This window comes from Cynocephalus volans, chromosome 4 (genome assembly GCF_027409185.1).
Source record: "Cynocephalus volans isolate mCynVol1 chromosome 4, mCynVol1.pri, whole genome shotgun sequence".
Classification (NCBI taxonomy): Eukaryota; Metazoa; Chordata; class Mammalia; order Dermoptera; family Cynocephalidae; genus Cynocephalus; species Cynocephalus volans.
The window spans coordinates 105,546,185-105,560,136 of record NC_084463.1 but is presented as its reverse complement, the minus strand read 5'-3'; the positions used below and the strand labels follow the sequence as shown (position 1 = coordinate 105,560,136).

At 42.6% G+C, this 13,952-nt stretch overlaps 1 protein-coding gene and 1 pseudogene across 1 annotated transcript in view; one reads left to right on the top strand and one right to left on the bottom strand.

The window, feature by feature from the left end:
* TRIM22 (tripartite motif containing 22) overlaps positions 1 to 9,523 on the bottom strand; it is a 172,700-nt gene extending 163,177 nt beyond the window's left edge. The window contains exons 1-6 of the mRNA XM_063092842.1: positions 9,086 to 9,523; positions 8,549 to 8,644; positions 7,701 to 7,931; positions 3,127 to 3,149; positions 1,707 to 1,807; positions 1,397 to 1,423 (exon numbers count right to left, since the gene is read on the bottom strand). Of these exons, the coding sequence (XP_062948912.1) occupies positions 1,397 to 1,423; positions 1,707 to 1,807; positions 3,127 to 3,149; positions 7,701 to 7,931; positions 8,549 to 8,644; positions 9,086 to 9,508 (901 nt within the window). The 5' untranslated portion in view covers positions 9,509 to 9,523. The remainder of the gene's footprint in view (positions 1 to 1,396; positions 1,424 to 1,706; positions 1,808 to 3,126; positions 3,150 to 7,700; positions 7,932 to 8,548; positions 8,645 to 9,085) is intronic.
* Positions 5,914 to 7,318, top strand: LOC134375013 (lysophosphatidic acid receptor 6-like; annotated as a pseudogene).
* Positions 9,524 to 13,952: the final 4,429 nt, after the last annotated feature.

The following is a 13,952-nucleotide window of genomic DNA, read 5'->3' as shown; positions in this document are numbered from 1 at the left end:
ACATAAAAGTACAGCAATTTCTTTGCTCATTATAGCATTTTATAAAAACCTGACAAGGACATTACAAGAATATAAAACTACAGGTCAATTTCTTTCATAAAGACAGATGAAAACAAAACCTAAATAATGTATTATCAAAAACAAATCCAGTATTGCCTATAATAATAATGGTTTATTTCAGAAATTTGTGGTAGATTTAGTAATTCAAACAAATCAAGGCACGTGGCCACAGTAACAGAATAAAAATGACACACGATCATCCCAATAACTACAGAATATCTGTTGAATTCCTTTTTTTCATTCAGTGCAACAACTCATCCCAAATTATTAAAAAAGAATCCCTTCAATCTCATCTTGTGAATCAACTAAAACATCCCCATCAAATACCATGTCTAATGGTAAAATATGGAAAGCTCCTTCTATGCACCTCAAGATCTGTACGTAGTCAAGGATGTTCATTATCACCATGGGGTGCATCCGAGTAGTGAGTAAATGTTCAAAAGGACAGGAGTGAAAACACAGAATACAGAAAATCAGAAAAGAGCATCACGTGCGGACAGGCTCAGGGTGGACGGTGCCGTTCAGAAACGGGCAGGGTCAGCAGAATGTTCAAGGGCTTGGGCGACGCAGGGTCATTGGAACTACACAGTTGCAAGTATTAAAATATGGACAAAGGGTGGTGGGAAAGTAATATTTAGAAAAAGTGTAGATGGGGAAGCCATGGTTTGTGACATTGTAAAAGGAGACGGTGCCAGCCTCATAGTCTATGAAAACCCCGACACGGCGAGGGGGCACTGTCATAGAGAGGAGCAGGGAGGTGGAGCAGTCCTCATAGGCTCTGTACTCATGTTTGTGCTGTAACCCAATCACCCAGTATCCACTCTGAGGCTGATATCTGGAGGAAACATAGTGATTGCTGGCATGCTGGCTGAATGAAAATGGAGGTCCCACTGAATTGCTGCATACACCCAGGATCCAGGCAGTCTTCCTGGCCACATCAACCTCCCAGTAATGTTTTCCTGAGGAGAAGTGCTGGGAGCCCAGAACACTACAGTCATAATGCTCTTCCAGACAGGAAGGACCAGACAGCGCAGCACCCACAAATCTCACCTGTCTCCGGTTTTTAGACAGGACAAGATTTAAATTAGCTGTGTGTGGATTCAGAGTCACGTCCACTGTAGGAAAAGGGACATCAGCAGATGAGAATGGGAGCAAGGGTCTTGTGACACAGAGAAGAGCAAACACAGGAAGGGGTTGGGAGGAACTGGAGCTAAGTGGTGGGGGACTAGGGGGAGGTACAACACCTCAGACCAGGTGGAGGGCGGCATGTTTGGGCAGGAGCCTGTTAAAGGGGATCAGAACATGTCAGCGTAAGATGACCATGGTTTCTACTTACCCCAGTAGCTCTGTACATCTGTCAGCTCTGTAATAACAAAGAGTCAATTATGTTGAATGGAACCAGTGGTCTCGTGTCTGATATTTCTTCCCTTACCAGACTGAGGGGAATGGTGGGGAATTGGGTGAGGATGTGAACTGGTCATTTCACCTCCCCTTAAATACGAATTGCATCTTCTACAGCACACAATGTCCCTCCCTCTGTGACTTCCCTCTTCACCTCTATTCTCAGATACCAACTACACCCTCTTTCCTATTATTTATCATTATGGCATTTCCACATCCAAACTCTTTCCCTTGAATCTTCTCACCTCTGAATACTCGCAGCATCTTTTTCAGATCTGGGGCACGAAACCTACTTTTCAGCTTGGTGGGGAGAGATTCTGGCTTCTTCAGGGTCCAGAACTCACTCCTGGAGAGGACAGACCTTATGAGCCCCACACTGCTGACTGGGCTTCCTCCATCCCCTCAGTTCCCCTAACGCCCCAGGCCCATCAAGGAACTTCTACAATCTTTTCCGAAGAAACTTAGCATCGTTCAGAGCTGTAGCAGTGGAGCTAGAAACCTGGACTAGAAACTAGCTTATCATCTGTGTAAACTTTAAGATTCAGCCTCTGAAAGCCTCATTTTGTTTTTTCTATTGTTGTTTTCACAAAATACAATAATCTTCCTTTCTCTAGTCCCTAGATAGTATGAAAATAAATAAAATAATGGCTGGGCTACTTCTAAAAAAGATATAAAATATTTAAAATGCCACATCTGAGAGTCTCCCTCAAGGGGCTAGAGATGTCTGGGTTGACAGGCAGAACACCAGGAACCTGATGCTGAGGTTCTGAGGGTATCTAGTGAAGGGCGTCCTTTGGAAGAGTCTGTGAGCTCAGGTCCTAGGGTCTGCCAGAAGGCCAGTGAAGAAGGCCTTCAGCACAGCATCTTAGAATTCACTGTCCCTCAGAATGTTATACCAGCTGGAAAAAGGAGACATCCTCACCTCCAAATGGAGAGTGAAGACTTCAGAAGGGACAACAGGTTCCATGTTTCACGTGCCTGTGAGGAGCTCGAAGGTACCAGGTGTGTGGGCAACTTTAGATGTCACCTTGGTGGATGAGATTCTAGAGTATGTGATAGAGAAGAAGAGATGTTTTGTTCCAGGTCCAAAACCACTGTTCTCAAGATCTCAGGTCTACATTTTTACTGGAATTGAGACAAATGGAAATCCAAGGAGAACTAGGTAGCAAGGCCTGGACTGTTCCAAAGCCAGGGGAGAAAAGGAAATTTAAGGCAGATGTTTTAAGAGCAAATTTTTGGACCTTGGGAAACAACGTAGACAGGAATTCCACCTTGATAAAATGCATGAGCAAAGAAAATCTCTGCATATTCTGATGTCCCTATCAACTGTGACAATCAGGGCCGAACACAGTTAAGAGATTTGTGGAAAATTAGTCACATGACAGGATACCAGGGGAGTCACTGAGACTGCAACCCTTTATTGTTAATGACAGTGTTGCCCCTAATATGTGATCTCCCATCACCCAAATTCTCCTACCACAGAATCCAATCCATTCCCTTTATTTTGGGACCCCAAAATTCTGTGATGAGCAATTCAAATCACCAGTCTTGAATCCTCCCTGCCCTGTGATTTTTTTCCCTTTCCCACTGACCCTGGGATAACTCTATGGGTACAGGAACTGCTTGTCAATCCAAGGGAACCACCTCATGTTCTCCTACACATACCTTTTTGTGACATCACTCACATCCTAGAAAGAAAAAAGACAGGTTAAATCCAGATGTAATGAGCCATGTGCTCATCCACATCCCTCATCCATCTCCACTACCCCATAATATGACAGGAATAAAGACAGTCCCAATGCGGAGGCCACAAAGTAGAGATAAAACTCATGGCAGACTGTCCCTGAGAACCCATGTGAAGATACCAGGAAATGACTCAATTGATTCATCAGTACCTTCATTTTTATAACAGCGCATGTGTGTGTTATACGTGTGGATCATCTATTACTTGCCAGGCATTGAACCTGGCCCTAGAGAATCTCACACAAAAAAAGTCATAACTTCCATCTTTGATAAGCTTACATTCTATTCTGGTTGCTGAAGATACGAGCTCATGGGCGAATGTGGTTGTTTCTTAAACCTGACCTCCTCTAACCTTCTACCCTGCTTTCACTGACTTCATTCAGTCCCTTGATTTCAACACACACATGTGAGTGATACCCAATCTGTACTTCTGCTCAGATCTCTCTTGCTAATGATCCAGATTAATATATACCCCCCAAAATGAGCCATAGGCACCTCAAACTCAAGATGTTTAAAAAACCACTATTCTTATTCCTTAACCATTCTGTCTCTTACCTCCCATCCTTCTGAATGCTACTAGCATCCACCTAGTTGCCAAATTTAAACAAAATGCTACATAAAAACTACCATCCTGACATCCCATCTTGGACCGAGCAAGTCCATTTCACACCCTTAGCTTCTTTTACCTTCATCACCACTGTTTCCTGTTTTATTTCAGTAGAATTCTCTGTAACTTCTGCTCTTTACACCTCAATGACCCTGAAGAAAAGGCCAACAGTTTGATCTATGTATCACAGAAATAACTATTTTCTGTGTGTATTAGGGCTAATTTTGGTTGCATTTCACAGAAACAGAACTCAAACTGGTTTGGACATAGAAAGTAACAGACATGTTGGATGTGTCAATTTACACCAAACATCCAGGATTATATCAATCTTCAATCACAGCTGTACTGAGGAACAAACAACCAAATCAGTGTGCCGCTTCATGGCTATTTCTCTTATGCTGGCTTTATTCTAAGTGTTCACATTTTTTTTTTTTTTTTTTGTCGTTTTTTCGTGACCGGCACTCAGCCAGTGAGTGCACCGGTCAGTCCTATATAGGATCCGAACCCGCGGCGGGAGCGTCGCCGCGCTGCCAGCGCAGCACTCTCCCAAGTGCGCCACGGGCTCGGCCCTAAGTGTTCACATTTTGAAGCTTATATCTTGGCTATCAAAATTTAATGGGCAACAATGTCACACAGATATAGAAAAAAGAAGAAAGAATATGTCTGCGATGGGAGAATTCTAGAGAACTGACCGGTAGTAACAATCAAGTTAAAATGTCCTTCGGGTTGTCATACTAATGAGTGTGGGAATGCCTGCACTAGAAACATAAATGTATGATTCCATACCAGCCAGCCGCTCTCCCCCCTCCCCCCCAAAATTGATGATTCCTTTGCATTTAAGGAAAAATTTTTACAGTTAGATGAGTCTGTGGAGGAGCTAGAATGAAGGGGTAAAGAAGGAAGTATTAGGATCACCTAACATCAAAGAGGAGGACAAAAAGGCAAGAAGAGTAAAATAAAGACATGAAATAGGAAGCAATGAATGAGAAAAAGCTCTAATAGTTGGAAAGTAACTCCCCCATGACCCTAATCCTAGGACCCCCAAATAAAGAAATAATTGTTCCACCAGCAAAAACAGGGCAAGAGGAAAATAAGGAGGCAAACAAAAAAATAAGGAGCAGCCTGAAGGTTCCAGAACATCACAAGGTACATCACTCCTCAACTTCATACTCACACTATTCATTCTGTGTAAAAAACAGCTGCTCATGTTTCAACCTCAGTCCAAGATCCTCCATCAAATCTCTCTAGGCTTGATGCCTTGGACCCTGCCAACCTACATGCGCGCAGACCAGAGCCCAGCCCCCGGTGACCTGTTCAAGTATCTATTCCTGGAACATGTACATGATTCTGCCATAGAGAACAGAATGGAAGCAAAGGGCTGGTAAGTACATAAACAAACTCTAAAAACTTAAGTTTGAAGGGAAAGCCCGTCTCACAATACATCTGGCAACTGAGGAAAAGGCCTCAATTCAGCAAAGCTAACACAATTAGCAATTTACTTTGGAACCTTTAACAGACTCTTCTGCTTACCACCGTCTAGAATCCACTGCAGGAATGCCAAAAAGGAAAACTTCATTTAAAAGGAAAAAGAAGTAAAACAGGACAAACTGGAAATGCTTAAGTGTCTGAAACGCTGCATTAAAATGTGAATCAGACTGATAACTAAATATTCCAGAGTGTCAAGGAACTTTAATTTTGGAATATTCATCTTGACTACAGACATACAAATTTAAAAGATGTGTAGTTTTGTTCCCAGATGGGAACGAAGTTTTTCTTTAAATCTGTAATCCTATGAGTTGGCTTCACTGACTGCATTTTTTAAAGGTTGGTCATCAGTTAACTAAGGCCCTGGATTCATGGATTTTCTGAAGACTAGAAAATGATAATATTTTTCTGTTGAAGAACCAAGTGGAAACTTTACAGCAACAAATTTCATGTTTCTTTTGGAGATTTCTGAGAAAGAGAAAGTATTTATAAAATCTCCCAAAGATCTAAATAATTTGCAAATAAATTAAGAGATTACAGTGTTCACAATCTGAATACCAAAGGAGGTTGCAGCTTACAAAAGGACTTCCACTCAGTAAACTGGAGGTGCCTTTATGATGGTAAGCATTAACAGCTCCCAGTGCTCCAATGACTCCTTTAAGCACACTCTGTACGGGTGCATGTTCAGCATGGTGTTTGTGCCTGAGTTAATATCCACTTGTGTTGCCATATACATTTGCATCTGCACCCTCAGAGTGCGAAGTGAACCTACGATGTACATGATTAACTTGGGAATGCCAGACTTGCTGTTTGTTTTTACTTTACCCTTCAGGAATTTTTACTTTGTGACACGGAATTGGCTGTTTGGAGATTTACTTTGTAAGATTTCTATGATGCTATTTTATACCAACATGTATGGAAGCATTCTGTTCTTAACCTGTATTAGTGTAGATCTATTTCTGGCAAAATCGTCTACCCATTTAAGTCAAAGACGCAAAAACCCAATTAAGTCAAAGAACCAAAAGAAATGTAAAGACTGTTTGTATTCAGTACCACAGGAAGTAGGCCAGCAGGTTTTTTTCAGTCTACTCACTCTCAGAACAGACCTCAGAAGCCTACTTTGAAAATTTTCCAGAAGCCACGTGAAAACATCTCTCTCAAAAGTTGTAATTTTCATCAAAATAGTGGGATTTTTTATTCCTCTAATTTTAAATGTAACTTGTTCTACCATGGTGCTAAGAACTTTAAATAAATCTGTTACATTAAGTAAAAGCAAAATGATTTTGTACATTTGGTCATATTCTGTTTCGGTTTTGTGCCTTACAATATCAATCTTATTTTATATTCTCTATGGAGAACACGAACATTTGTGAATTGCTCAGTAGTGGGAGCAGTAAGGACAACATTCCCAAGTACTCTCTGCAGTGTTGTTGCAAATTGCTGTTTTGACTCTCTAGTTTATTTATTACTTTATGTTGGACACAATTCAGAAATCAATAAAAAAAAAAAAAAATTGGTCTTTTAGGAGAAATAACTCCAGATTCTCTGAAGTTCAAGGCACAGAGAACTTCATTTAGGGGCTGACCCGTGGCTCACTTGGGAGAATGCGGTGCTGATAACACCAAGGCCACGGGTTTGGATCCCTCTATAGGGATGGCCGGTTAGCTCACTTGGGAGAGCGTGGTGCTGACAACACCAAGTCAAGGGTTAAGATCCCCTTACCGCCCATCTTTAAAAACAAACAAACAAAAAAAGAACTTTATTCAACACAACCTGCAAATCACAAAAAATAAGATATTAAAAAAAAAAAAAGGACTTGAGTTTGGCATTCATTCGCTTGTGACTAAGCTGGGTAAAAGCACCAAACTTTCAACCCAGCATCAGAATCGGAGACAATGGGTACCTAATAAACAGTGGTTCTCAACTGCAGAGAACAATGTCCTCCTTAGGGATATAAGACAATGTCTGAAGAGGTTTGTGGTTGTCACACCTGCAATGGTGCTGCTGATATCTAGTGGGTAGAGGCCAGGGATCTTGCTAAATATCCCACAATGTATAGGAGAGCCCCTCAGAGCAAAAAAAATATCTAACCCAAAATGTTAATAGTGCTGAGATTGAGAAACCCTTTTAGAGAACATCACTGGATACAACAGATCTCCACAGTATCAAACTTCCGAACCACCCTTCAAAGATAATAGATGAGCCTTTCCCTTAGCATTTGTACTCTGAATGATCTTATGCTTTACCTCGTAACCTTGGTGCAGTTTAATCAGGAAGAGGTACTACAGGGCCAAACGAATTTTTTGTTTGTTTGTTTCCATCAGGATGTTAACTGCATGTCCCAGAAAGGAAGAAAAGTTAGTTTTCCTTGACTCTCAGATTCAGGCTCCTTCACAAGTCTTACCTGCAGCAGCTCCATTGTTGACCCCTGACATCTATGCTCCAAATCTGAGATGATCTCTGTCAATGACTGGCTCTGGTGGACCAGCTCCTCCTCAGCCTCCTCTATAATACTCAGCCCCTTCTTCTCTTCCTCCTCCAGCTTTTTCAGCTCCCGTTGCTCCTCTTTGTCCAGGATGCTTCGTAGCTGATTAAACTCTGTCTGGATCCTGTGTCTCTCAGGTGCCATCTGATTCTTGGGGAACAGGGAAGAGAAAAAGAGGCTTCTAGTCTGTTGGGCTGAGGGTCACCTTTACATGGGGCAGGGGAGTGAGGCTCAGGACTGATTTCCTGGGCCAGGCCTCACCAGGAGAAGAGGGTAAATGCCTGCAGGTGCAGGCCTGCAGAACCTGTTCTTCCAAAACCATTAGCCCCAGGCTGCCTTATCCAGGCCTTCTAGATACAGACTGTGATTCCTGGGTGAGGTTTAGATTCCAGGCAGCCTCCCTGGTCTCTCATGCCTCTGTATCAGCCTCTCCTCCCAATTTTGAGTATTAAGATAGGAATTATTGGCCTGTGCCTAATCTGTCTTTCCCAGTAAGCCAAAGAGATGGAAACTGTAGAACAAGATCCAGAATTATAAATTAGGGAATACCCCTGGCCGTGGTTCCTCTATGTGACTGTCTCCAAAAACCTGGGTTCACTTTTGATAAGTTACATACCACCCCCACCCCTTCCCTGTTTGGAAGGGATGCAGCAGAGGACTAGGCAAGGGAGAGTTCTTCTAGCTATAATGTCAGGGGACAGGCAGGACCAGGCCTTCTTTTCCCTTGGCACCCATGGCCCCCCAGCACCCTTGGGGGTTGCCTGTGCCTTCCAGGATGCCCTCTTCTCTCTGATAACAGTTTTCAGCTTCTCAGCTTCCTGCTGTTCTTTCCTCAGCTTCTTCAGAGACTCTTGGAACTTCTCCTGGAAGAAACACATCAGATGAAGCAGGGTCAAGCTTTATATGGTCTCCATACCTAGACATGGAATGACTAGGGCAGAGATTATGCTGACCTCAGAAGCAGCCTGTCCTGTCCTGGGATGAAACACTGAGAAGGTCAAAGCATCTGTTACACAGAGAAAATGAAAACCAACAAGAATAGGCTGATTCTCTTCTGGGGAAAGAACCTGACCACACAGCACTTTAATTCATCTACTCTCATTATCAATGTATCCCCCACACTAAATCAGCCAAGTCTCTCTGTGTCCTATTCATAAGACATAGAGTCTCTACTCTGGATCAGGAGGGCATTATCTAGGTTCGTCCTCTAGGTAAATGGACTATGAAGAAATTAAATCAGAGCACGATGAAAAGTTAAAATCTCCTGACAAGAGTCCCATTCCTCCTCCATCCTGGATCCCCACCTGGTACTCCTGGGCAACCTCCTCCATGAGGAACGTGTGGTGACCACGGTGCTCCTGAGACCGCTCGCAGAGCCAGCAAATGAGCTTCCCATCCTCCTTACAGAAGAGCTGGAGTTTCTCTCCATGGTGTGCACAGAGAATCACCTTCAGCTGCTTCCCTGGGCCCAACACCACCTCTCTGAGCCTTTCTACTATGTTGGCCAGATGCCGATTAGGCCGCAGATTCTCAGGCTGGTAGCTGGTCTGGCACACAGGACAGCTGCTTTCCCCTTCTTGGCCAATCACTGACTCCTCGCTGTTCTCTGTGATGCAGGCTTGGCAGAAGCTGTGGCCACAGTCTATGCTCAGGGGTTCTGTCAGGAGCTCCAGGCAGATGGGGCAGGTTACCTCATCTCGTAGGTCCACCAGTACTGCTGAAGTCATTACAGCTTCTCTCCTGGCTCCTGACTGCCCAGACCTGACTTCTGTGGTGCTTCCTCCTTGCATAATCCTAGATAGACAAGCCAAGAAAAAAGGGTCAAGTGTAGGAATTGAGAGAAAATAGGGGATGCTGACTGCCCTATTCTGTCCTGTTTAAAAGAGATCAGACACCGGGGTAACAAGAACTTTTCATTTTAATTTCTAACATTTTCTTTACTCCAGCCCATCTGATACACCGATTTCTACCCTTTTTAGACCAATAATTATGATTATGATTTCCTTTTGGATGGAAAAACAAACAGAGGCTCTGGAGAAGCCTTGTGTAAGCCATCATGTCCGAACTTTTCTCAGCCCACCAAAACACATTGCTGTCTCAGGATTTTGGCATTTGCTCTTCTTGTTGCAAGAGTGACCCCTCACCCTGATGTCTGCAGGACTCACTTCTTACAGGTTCCCTTTCCAGAAGGGGCTGCTCTCTTTTGTACTAAAGAATGGCCACCATATAATCACTCCCTACATACTTACTTTATTTTTCTCCTTATCATCACTATACACACACAAACACACACACACATATGTATGATATATATATATATATATATATATATATATATATATATATATATATATATATATATATATATATAAAAAACTGCCTGACTACTCCAATTAGAATGTAAGCTCCACGAGATCAAGGACCATTTTTGTCCACAGTTGCACCATCAGCAGCTAGCACAGTGCCCAACACACAGGTCCAAAAGCTAGAACCTTCTTGCCCTCCACAGATGATCAAACCTTTCTCATGAGCTTTTTCACCTTTTTGCCATCACTCTGCCTATCTCAGCGCCTAGCACTGCACCTAACCTAGAAATGAGCAATTAACTTTATAATGGACTTAAAATTATAACTTACTGCTGACCTTATAATTGGACTTGATGTTGGCATTAGAATGTGGAAATACATGTGCTATCTTAAGAAATTGTTACTGGTAAGCTGGTAAGAAATAATTGTGATGGTATTATACTTATTTTAACTGAAGGTCTTCTCCATCATTTACACACACACACTCTCTCTCTCTCTCTCTCTTCAGGCAAAACCATACTTGGTATACACAATTCTCTTGACGGAGAGTTTCTGCCTCATAAATGCAATGTAGTAATAGCCCCAAACTGGAAAATGGTAAATGGACAAACTGTGGCATATCCATACAATGACATATTACCAAACAATTAAATGAAACTGCTGATAGACACAAGATAAATCTCAAAGCATTAATACAAGGTTAAAAAAAAAAAAAAAGCATGAAACATAAGTTACTGTATAATTCCATTGATATGAAATCCTAGAAAAGGCAAAGCTATAATATTTGAAAGCACATCTGTGGAAGCCAGGGTCCAGGTGTGTGAGAAGGAGATTAACTGCAAAGGAGTACAAGGACATTTGAAGGGTGATAGAAATGGCCTTTAGATTCCATGATTGTGCTGGCAGTAAGTTACACAACTACACATATGTCAAAACTCACAAAATTGTATGCTTACAATTTACAACTTACTAGATATAAATTACACCCCAATATAGTTGACAAAAAAAAAGAAATGCGATGATAAAAAGTGAATGTTTGGCTTCTGATCTTCTAAGCATAAATTAGAACTGTTGTCAAATATGGTGACCACATGTGGCTATTGAGCACTTGAAGTGTGGCTAATCAGAAATGAGACGTTTTAAGTATAAAATACACATCAGATTTTGAAGATTTAGTAAAAAAAGAAATCTAAATTATCTCAATAATTTTTATGTTGATTTTGTGTCCCAATCAATAATATTGTGCATGTATTGGGTTAAATAAAATGTATTCAAATTAATTTCTTCTGTTTCTTATTTTTTAATGAGGACACTAGAAAATGTAATATTACATATATGACCATATTCTATTTCTATTTCATTATATGTCTATATATTTTTTTCCCATCTAATGTGCTACTTTAAACATTCAAGACAGAAAAAGAGTCCTGAACAGAAAAGAGGATGAAAGAGTTGATGTCTATTGTCCAAGGGCATAAATTAGAGGCGGGGGAAAAGAAAGGAACTGTGAAGGAGATAAGCACACAATTAATATAGGTTTGAGTGACCATTGCCCACACACCAGCAAGGCCTTGACTGCCTGCAGCAGCCAAGGAAGTGGGAGCCTCCAACTGAGGCTATGACTCAAGACCAGTGTGGATAGGCTGAAAAATGGCTGTGTGAGGAGTGCAGACCTGGAGAGCCTGAGGTCCCGAGGCTCTATGGATCAAATTAGCAGATGAAAGAGGCTAAATTCATGACCAGGTGGGAACAGTTAAATCACAGACAGATGCCTGAAAAAGTAGGTCACTGTGGTCTGATAATAAGCAGTCCTGGCATCCACTAAAGCTCTTTATGTAAAATCTGTTTCATCCTGACTGATTCAGAATCTGCACTTTAATAAGATCTCCTGGTGATTCGTATGCACATTAAGGCTTCAGAAGTACTGCCTCAGATAAAGGCCCTTCTTTTCCAGGTGGATACAATTTAGGGTGCAAAACATCTAGGAAGGGGGAAGGGAGGGAGGGCCAGAGAATGGACGATATTTAGATCTGAAGCATCTATTAGAACGGAAGCTCACATAGATATCAAAATGGCTTTCAGAATAAAAATCAGTGACTGAGCAGGGGCGACTGGGACTGGTCCAGGCTGGAACTCAGAATGAGAGTTAGGAACAAGAAGGACAGGGCTGCTCCCCAGCTGAGAGCCCTAATGAAAGTGGAGTGAAATAGATGCTAACTGCCTCTTGGGCTTTGGGAATAACATTGTTTTTGACCTTTGTGTAGGGTTATCTCCCACTATAACCTACTATCTGGGATTGATTATTTAACAGATATCACTTGATTAATATTCAAATTGGAACATAATCAGTTTCAGATATTTTTTAAAACCTGGCTTCAATAATCTCTACTCCCTGAATTTCAGAAACTTACAATTGAATAATTTTACAGATTCTTAAAATATTGCTCTGCACAGGTTTTCTTCTCCCTGAGTGTTAAATAATCCATTGAGTTTTTTTAAGTCTAAAATATAAAATTCTTTTTTTTCTGCATGTGTTATTCCACTTGTAATTCCTAATTTTAAAAACTCGCATTTTGACTTGTTTAGGTTTAACAGTCATATTCATCGTAATGCATTTTAACATTTTACTGCATAGTACATTTTTCAAAAATTGTTTCGATTGTGCATTTTTAAAGGTAGGCATGAAATCTCAATAATAATAATAACTTAATAATTTGAGTATTTACCATAAGTCAGGCATTCTCCTATGAGTCTAAACCCCTGCTTCAATCCTCGCCGAAACTCTAGGATATACACGTCACTCTGCCCGCTTTATTAGAAACTGAAGCTCAAAGAGGAAGCGTTAACAGGCCCAGGGCGCACAGCCAGTGTCTGTGTTGGAGACAGGATTTGAACACATGCGGTCTGGCTGCAGCACCCATGCTTTTAACTACCCATTTCTGTCTCACCTGATGATTGATTGATTAAATGTGTCCCTCACCTCTGAGAGCTCACTTCAAGTGAGGAGGAAAAGAAAGATAAAATTAAAAGATAAAGACGGGCGCATCAAGGAAGAGCAGCTCCACATGGGAGCTCCAGGTGGTCAAGGTCCTTCGGAGCAACCCAAGGAGTCAAACTAATTCTGAGGTAAAGAAGGTGCTCACTTCTCACATCGGTCTCTCATCCAAATTCAACCTCGCACGGCTCTGCTTCGTTCCGAAAACGGCAGAGCTCTCTCCTGGGCCAGCCGCTGGCCTTTGGACAGACCCCGCGAGTGAGGCCCCGTGTGGCCGGTTCATCTCTCGACTCCGCCGGGGAGGAGTCGGCCCCGGGGTGGGATGAACGCCGCTCACTTCCTGCCGCGGCAGGGCTGGCGGTGGGGGAGGGGGCCACCTCCGCATCCACGAGGGCTTGCAGAGCTGCCGCTGCTCCTTTCGCTTCCAGAATCAGGCTGCAACTCTCACTGCCCTTTACTCAGCCTATTCGCAGTTGCAGAGGCGCCTCTTCTGTGCTGCTTTCTCAAACTTGAGTCAACTCAAAACCGCAGAGGTCTCCTTCATTCTTCCACCCGTGAAACCCCACTCCAGCCTGTAGGGCGGGTCAAACTCTCTGTTCTAGTGGGGACAGCGGTGACTGGCCAGAAAGTGGGTTTGTTCACTAACCTGGAATCTGTGGCCTGCATCAGAGCCAAAAAGTTGCGGCTGCCGCCTCCTCCACCACCAAAGCCAAAGACCCAGGGGGAACGGGGTGGAGCCAGGGCAGGAGGCGGTGCTGCTGAGGGGCCTATGTGTCCCGCACAGCGTGAGATCCTGCAGACTCCGTAGGTGTGGTCACCAGGGCCCCATCAGGCGGTAAGGGACACTAAGGTATTTTTTGAAAGCGGAAG